Source organism: Leptidea sinapis, chromosome 18, assembly GCF_905404315.1.
Source record: "Leptidea sinapis chromosome 18, ilLepSina1.1, whole genome shotgun sequence".
Classification (NCBI taxonomy): domain Eukaryota; kingdom Metazoa; phylum Arthropoda; class Insecta; order Lepidoptera; family Pieridae; genus Leptidea; species Leptidea sinapis.
The window spans coordinates 5740734-5748338 of record NC_066282.1 but is presented as its reverse complement, the minus strand read 5'-3'; the positions used below and the strand labels follow the sequence as shown (position 1 = coordinate 5748338).

Here is a 7605-nt window from a genome sequence, read left to right as displayed (position 1 = left end):
ATCAAATCTTAAGCAGATTGCTTAAATGACACAAAGTAATTTTGTGTCATTATTGCTTTGAAACACTAAAATTTAAAAACATAATATTATATTTTGAATACAAATCTCACTAATAACATCGTTTTTTATAATGATGATAATAACATTGGTAAGAACGAATACTTTAATAAGGTAACGCAAAATAAATACACGTTATTTATTTAAAACACGAGCTATAAAGTCTTAATACAATTAACTCTATATAATAACACAATAATATGATTCATAAAAGTTATTAATGATTAAATACTTAAATAAAATTTCGTCTTCCTCGCGTGGGTTTCAGAGCGCTTTCTCACTACGTCCGATCAGAGTCCGAACCGTATCCGTGAAAACACGGTCCGAAGTAGTCGTAGAACTATTTCTACGATTAAAGGAAAGAAATCGGTTGACGGAATCCGGATCTAGTGCGTAAACTACCACCACTATCAGGATGTTTTATTGTCTTTTAGTTGACCTAAAATAATTTACATATTGTCCTCTGTCACACCAACTGCTATAACCGATTATGTGTTTCTGATCAATTATATTATTATAATTGGCTTTTTTAAAGTTGTAGTACTTAAGAGGTTATTTTAGATTATTATGATGTTAGGAGTTCCATGGGTGGTTTTTAATTAATTTGAAATGAGTACATTTAATTAAAATAGAGAAAAGTAGAGAAATTAAATTAAATTTTAATATATTCATAACATATATTTCCTGCCGCAATGACTCTGGTGGCTAGTAGTTTTAATTTAATATATTCAATTATTATATTATTCATTGTATTGTAAATGTAATTGATAAGATTTGTTTTGTATGAAAAAAATCATCTATTCTGATATTATGAGTGATCTTCTATTACCAGAGCAGAGCCTCTTTCAGCAATCATTAAAGTGGGTCCATTTATATTACAGCTGGTGATATTTGGTATTATACTTGCATCTATTATTCTTAAGTTTTTCATAAGATGAACTCGTAGTCGATCATCAACCACAAATTGTTTTGGGTCGGGGCCCATACTTGCAGTACCAGCAGGATGATATAATGTAGTAACTGTATTCTTTGCTACACATTTCCAATAATCTCCACTATTTAATTCAAATTGATCACAATCAGGCCATTCCAACCTTGGTATAAATGCATTATTAGACTTGAAATAGTCCGTATCTATTATTTTGGTTAATATTTGAATCCCTTCAGTAATTAGCTCCAAATCTTTCAATTCTCCAAAATAATTAGAGTCGATAAAAGGGTACTCATAAGGATTTGAAGAATTTAATACGATTGATCCGCGGGACAGAGGATGAAGTAAAGCTACTTCAAATACGTAAGTTGAATGATTTTGAGCCTGCTGTTTTAATGAATTTATCACCCTTTCTTTATATTTTAAAACGCTGAGAAACATTTCAAGTTCCGATGGAGTGTTAAATATAGCAAGCAAGTTTTGAAATTCTGGGTACGAGAGATTTTGAGTTTTTGAATAAAACGCACTTATATCTGTAACGCTTAACTGTGCTAGGTATCCAGTACGGTTGTATAAGTATTTAATGACATCAAAGTTAGCGTCTCTTTCTGATGTGGAGTTTTGTGGATCCAGCATAATAGGGATCGAAACCGCCGCATGGTCCTGTAAGTTTTGACCGACTGCTGGCAGGTGGACTTTACATTCAATATTATTTGACTCTAAATGTTTTTTGTCACCTACACCTGAAAGCATTAGCAAATGTGGTGTATTTATTGCACCTGCACTTAAAATAACTTCAAATTTAGCATTAAAAGTCATATTTTTTCCATCAATATCAACTTCAACACCATAAGCTTTCAAATCATCATCAATTAATATCTTTGTCACGTATGCTTGATTTATCACTTTCAAATTTTGTCTTGATATTATTGGCTCCACATACATGGCGTATGTAGTTGTTCTTATTCCATTTGCAGCAGTCACTGTACCTCTACCCGAACCGCTTAAATTTGCAGTATTTAAGTCTTCTTTATTTTCTATTCCCATTTCTTGATATGACTCGAGTATTTTGTCAATAATATTACTGTATGTAAAATTTACTGTATTTATGACTTGAAGACCATCAAGGCCATAACTATTTTTTATTTCATCATTATTTAATAGTTTTTCACTCTGTAAGCTCTCTGCTTTTTTAAAAAACTTATTGATAATTTCTTCACTCCAATTGCTGTTACCAAGATCTTCCCAAGATTCATAGTCATGTGCTACTCCCTTGTAATAAAACATCAAGTTTATTTGATGGCTGCCACCAAGCATTTTTCCACGTGGCCAGTAAGTACTTCCACCTACTAGTGCTTGACTTGTTAGGCCATTGTCAACAGTGTAATACTGCCAATCATATTTTGTCATATACATGGATTTATCCAAATTAGGAATCTGAAATGAAACGTTTCAGTAAATAAATATCTCAGCAAGGTATTTATACTGATTTTGGTGTTTCAATGTATCGTAAGTGAAAAATATCGATAATAAGCGTTTATCGATATCTTAATATTATTTAATTTATGTACTCTTTGTAGACATTAATTTATTGATAGTTACAGCTATTATTGATAGTGGACATCAATGGCAATAGAAATTAATTTAATTTATTTTTAATTTTATAGATTTATCAAAAATACATTATATAATTTAAATACAAGCTCTTGCACGTACACATGCTCGAGGATCAGATTTATATTAAATAGCCCCTTTTACATACTTCAAACACCTTCATAAAATATAACCAACAATATTTGTTGTTGCAAATAAATCATATAAATGTAATGATAATAATGAATTAAAAGTTGTTGACCCTTATGCCTTTTACTTCAAATCAGGCATTGGTTTTCTAGCAAGGTAGGTACTGTAGACCTAACTAGTAGTAGTTGCGCTTTAGTCCGACAGTACGACATAAGTTGTATGAAACGCTGCTTGCTTCGTATATGCAATCTGTATACATACATACATATGGCAGGCAACCATAGGGGTAGTAAATTAATTTAAACACTAGTGCTATATTTATTGAGGTTCATAACGAGGTAGGCACTGCCTAATTGCCTATATGATATCCAAATATTTACTATTGGAACTTTACATAATTTCTTACTGTGACCGTTAATTCATCAGTATGGTCTTCAATCTGTAACATTGCTTTAGTGTTTGATATTGAGCATATTATAGAGTATGGACTGTATTCAATAATGACTGAGTGAATCCGCAGCCAATTATAAAGTACCTCTTCTCTGTATGCACATAGAAGTTATTAGCGAAATATTTTATAGCCTAAACACAATATGATTGGATTTGCTACGGCGGAACCAACGGACGCGGTTTAGTATAATAATCGATGGTATGTCACATTATCCATCGCACAAAATTATTATTATTACCACCCGGACCGTACTGAGTAAGACGCCGGACCAATTGATGCAAGGCGCCTACCGGTCCGTCCGTTTATCCGGCCGTAGCAAATCCAACCATGTGTTTAGGCTATTAGAGCACGAAAAGCAACTCACATTTAAATCTACGTTTTTAATGACAAAATTTTGTCCTTGTGCATATTATAGTAACTGCGTAACATAAACTCACATGAAACTATTATAAATTAAATAGAAAATTATTAGGTAAAAGATTATTTCGAGGTGTAAAGAAACTATATTAAGTATACTGCAATAAATAATATTTAATGCCGTTATTTACTTTTGGGCAACCTTTAATGTACCGAAACTACAAGATACTAAAATTGCCGTATCAAACTAAATCAAATTTTATACTAAAACCTTCCTCGAGAACCACGCTATCCATAGCTGAAAACAACATGAAAATCGGTGGAGTAGTTTTCGAGATTATCGTGAACTGGCAGACAGTATTTTCAAAGCGTTAGAATTTATTTCTTATAATTACCGTTATTAGTGGACACAGCTGTATTTATTGTATTTAAGTCAAGACTGGTTGTTACAATAATTACAAATGATAATAGTGAAAAACATAAATCAAAATATATATCAATTAATATATCAGTTTTTTAAGTTCCCGCTAAGAAAATTGAAAATTTTCAATAATTCGGGAAGTTATTGGTTTTACCCAGTTTTTAGTGAATCTAGTTTCCGTCAGATCTCGACGTATTAAGGTCCTAGGAAGCTTCCCTGACTATTCCCGCGATAGTGTCCGTACGTCTGTATGTATGTGTGTGTAAACCTCTTATAGCTTTTGAACTGCTCGACCGATTTCATGGAGGTTGGTACCATTCGAAAGGGCTTAACTAAACTTAGATTTTGAATACAATTCGGACCGACACGGAGCGGTAGGTTCAAGGAAATCTCAAAACAGTTTTTTTTTAATAACTATTAAACGCCTAATCGGTACGATTGACTCCAAAAACTATTCAGCATTAAGTGCATCAAACTCAAACCACGTTGATCGACACCAAACCGGTCAAAATTGGTAGATTGGTTCGTAAGTTGTTCGTAGTAGTGTTTTATTAAAACATTTACATAAAACTTTGTTAAATATTACCAAAATATGAAGTAAAATCTGTTAATTCATTCACAAAATATGCATTTTTTTTCTATAGTGGATCATAAAAATCACCTTTGCTTCTACGGGTGGCTCTGGTCCAGCTTCAAGGAGCAATACGTTATAATTTTGGTCTACAAGACGTCTTGCTACAACACACCCAGCTGTTCCAGCACCAACAATTATAAAATCAAATTCATCTTGATCTGCAAACAAACCTCATCTGTTACTAAAAGGTTAATTTTTGATAATTTTACAATAACGTAATGCAATTATGACATTGTTGTGAATGTGGCTATTTTTTTATAAGAATCTTTTTCTTAACTTTTTTGAGGTTTTGCTGCAATAATTTAAACAATTATTCATTGGCTGAAATAATGTATCATAAGAAATATACAATTTGTACAGAATAATCGTATTAATAACAAACCGATTGTATTAAATTTTTATCTTCGTTTATTTACGTTAATATCTACACCATTATGTGAATTTCATATAACTCGATATTAAACTTACCATTTACATCTGATTTGGGATTAACATCATTGTTAATGTTGCATTCATCTTTTTGAAAAAAGTTTAATGCATCATTGAAGATGGAAGCTGCCATGCCTGTCGTTGGATTAGGGCAGTCTGTATTATTAGTGCTGTAATTATTTACAATGTTATAATCAGAAAATTGCTATTTTATGGAAAGAAATTTAAGAAGGCAAAGAAATTTGCTGGTTACTTTACAGTGAGTGAGCGCGCCGACAATCATGTTTTCTAAGTTTTTTTTATGAAAATAAGGGACGAGACTAGCAGAACGTTTAGCCGATGGTAATTGATACGCCCTGCCCATTACAATGAAGTGCCGCTCAGGATTCTTGGAAAACCTCAAAAATAGCGACATAAGATATGAAGTCTCATTTGCCAGTAATTTCACTATTACGGCGCCCTTGAGACCGAAACATAATAATGTTTACACATTAGTTATTATTTCACGGCATAATCTAGCCGGCACCCTGTGCAAAGGAGCTTCCCACTGGTTAACACTTAAATATATCAAAATTCAATTTCACCAATTACCACTACTTCGGAAAAGTTGAGCTGCAATGAGAAGTAGTGGCAAGGAACTCATTGTCCCTCTTTTAAATCAATATTTACAGTTTTACACTTTCCCACTGGTAAAGTTGATGTTCCTATTGAATAACAATAACTCTATAGGCTCTTGAAAAATTTGTAGTGGAAATGGTCCTGGAACCATCACGCCCGGAAGTTCGGTCGTAAAGCTTTTATAAGAAGATATGGAGGTGAGTAATGACTTGGTTTGAGTCAGCGGTAAATTTATTTTTAAAAGATGATATCAAACTGTTGAACAGGTCTTATATGATTTCAAAACGTAGCCGCCCCAATATCTTATGGTATTTGACATAGGATGTACATCTATCGATAATACGATATACGAATATAGGACTTTACGCCCTTGAAGTGTCTTGAAAATGACAGAGAAGGCAATCTCTGCAATTTAGTTTTCTTTAACATTTCATTCCATTATTTTGATTCAATATTTTGAAGCACATAAGAAGTTTCGAACACAATAAACGCGTTAAAAATTGTTAAAATATTTTTAAATTTAACAATTTTATGGCCATTCTAGTTATTCTGATAACAAATAGATCAGAGATGAACGGAATACTCTATGTGTAGCTGGATGTATTTTAGACTGACACATGTGTTATAGACCAGTGCTTAAGCCTTTTAAAATCATAAAAATTTAAGAAATAATAATAGTCAATCATAAAAATTAAAAATTAAAAAAATAATGAAACCTATTGGAAACGGAAGAGAATATCACAAAAATGAAAGGAAAAATAAATTACGGGCAATCCGAGGTCGGGAAGTGGAAAAGGGGGGGTTATTTTAGCAGCAGTTTTACACATATATTTTGAGTTTATCTCAAAAAAGTGTGAATACATAAGTTGTAGATCTTTTTATTACCTACAACTTTGCCGTTTAACTTTTTTCCATAGGACTTGTAGTTTTGCCGGAAATCGAGATAAACCGTTTTTTACCCTAAAACACCCCCTCTTTTCCACATCCCGACCTCAGATCGTCCGTAATTTATTTTTCCTTTAATTTTTACTATATTCTCTTCCATTTTCATTAGGTTTCATCTCACTATTTTTTTTTGTTGAAAACTTATCGACCCTGGTCTATTTCATTTAGTTTCTTCAAAGCAATTATACATCCTGAGAATATAATATAATACAAGAAAATAAATTTCTTATTTTAAATTAAGACTAATAAAATTTACTTACCAACACATAGCATGATAAGATTGTACCATGAATGTACCACAAAATAATAAAAACTTGTTAAGAGTCATCTTTAGAGCTACATATAAGTAATAGAATTCGGCAGGAAGTAATTGGATCGAGGTAAATTCTAAATGACTGACTATTTATAGCTCTAAGTAATATTTAAATACATTATGGTTAGTATTAAGAGCATTCCACACGCCATGTGTATTTATTCAATAATTTATTTAAATATAATACTTACAAGAAGTTTTAGTGGATAAGTTAATGTGATAAATTAGCATTAAGTCAAAATGTTTTATTATGAAAATTATTAAGGGGCGTTAAAACTATTGTAATAACATTTTATTATAATTAAGTATACACTGAATTAAGTGTATTTTTCATTGTCATTTCATTTTTCCCCCGTCTTTACTAAACACGTATTTTTTTTAAAAACGAGGACAATAGAGCGCTTGGGTCACCTGTTGTAAAGTGATCATTGCCGCACACATTTTCCTACTATACCAAAGGAATCACAAGAACGTTGCCGGTCCTTTAAAAAATTGTACGCGCTTTTTTGATTCTGTTCGGGACTTCTCGTCCCTTGCAGCAAGTTACACTCGCCACATGTGGAGACGGGTGGGTCATTAAGGTGGGAGCGGTTGCTCCCTACTGTCCTCTTCTTCATCTTAAGTAGTTATTTCTGTTCGGGGAGCAGATGAGGTCATCTTTTGGAGCTAAAGGAGCACTTGTTCTCACAGCTCCATTGTCAAGTCC

The 7605-nt window shown here is 32.4% G+C and overlaps 1 protein-coding gene across 1 annotated transcript; it reads right to left on the bottom strand.

Annotated features, from left to right (window-relative positions):
* Positions 1–714: 714 nt before the first annotated feature.
* LOC126969423 (ecdysone oxidase-like) lies at positions 715–6961 on the bottom strand. The gene is made up of 4 exons (XM_050814830.1): positions 6847–6961; positions 5063–5193; positions 4622–4752; positions 715–2425 (listed from the first exon to the last, which is right to left on the bottom strand). The coding sequence occupies exons 1-4, from the start codon at positions 6912–6914 to the stop codon at positions 866–868; spliced, it is 1890 nt and encodes a 629-aa protein (XP_050670787.1). The 5' UTR covers positions 6915–6961; the 3' UTR covers positions 715–865.
* Between the last annotated feature and the right edge of the window lie 644 nt (positions 6962–7605).

Coding starts and splice junctions, on each gene's coding strand:
- LOC126969423 (XM_050814830.1), bottom strand. CDS start 6,914: ATGACTCTTAACAAGTTTTTATTATTTTGTGGTACATTCATGGTACAA. Junction 5,194..6,846: donor TCTTATCATGCTATGTGTTG/GTAAGTAAATTT, acceptor AAATAATTACAG/CACTAATAATACAGACTGCC. Junction 4,753..5,062: donor TCCCAAATCAGATGTAAATG/GTAAGTTTAATA, acceptor GTTTGTTTGCAG/ATCAAGATGAATTTGATTTT.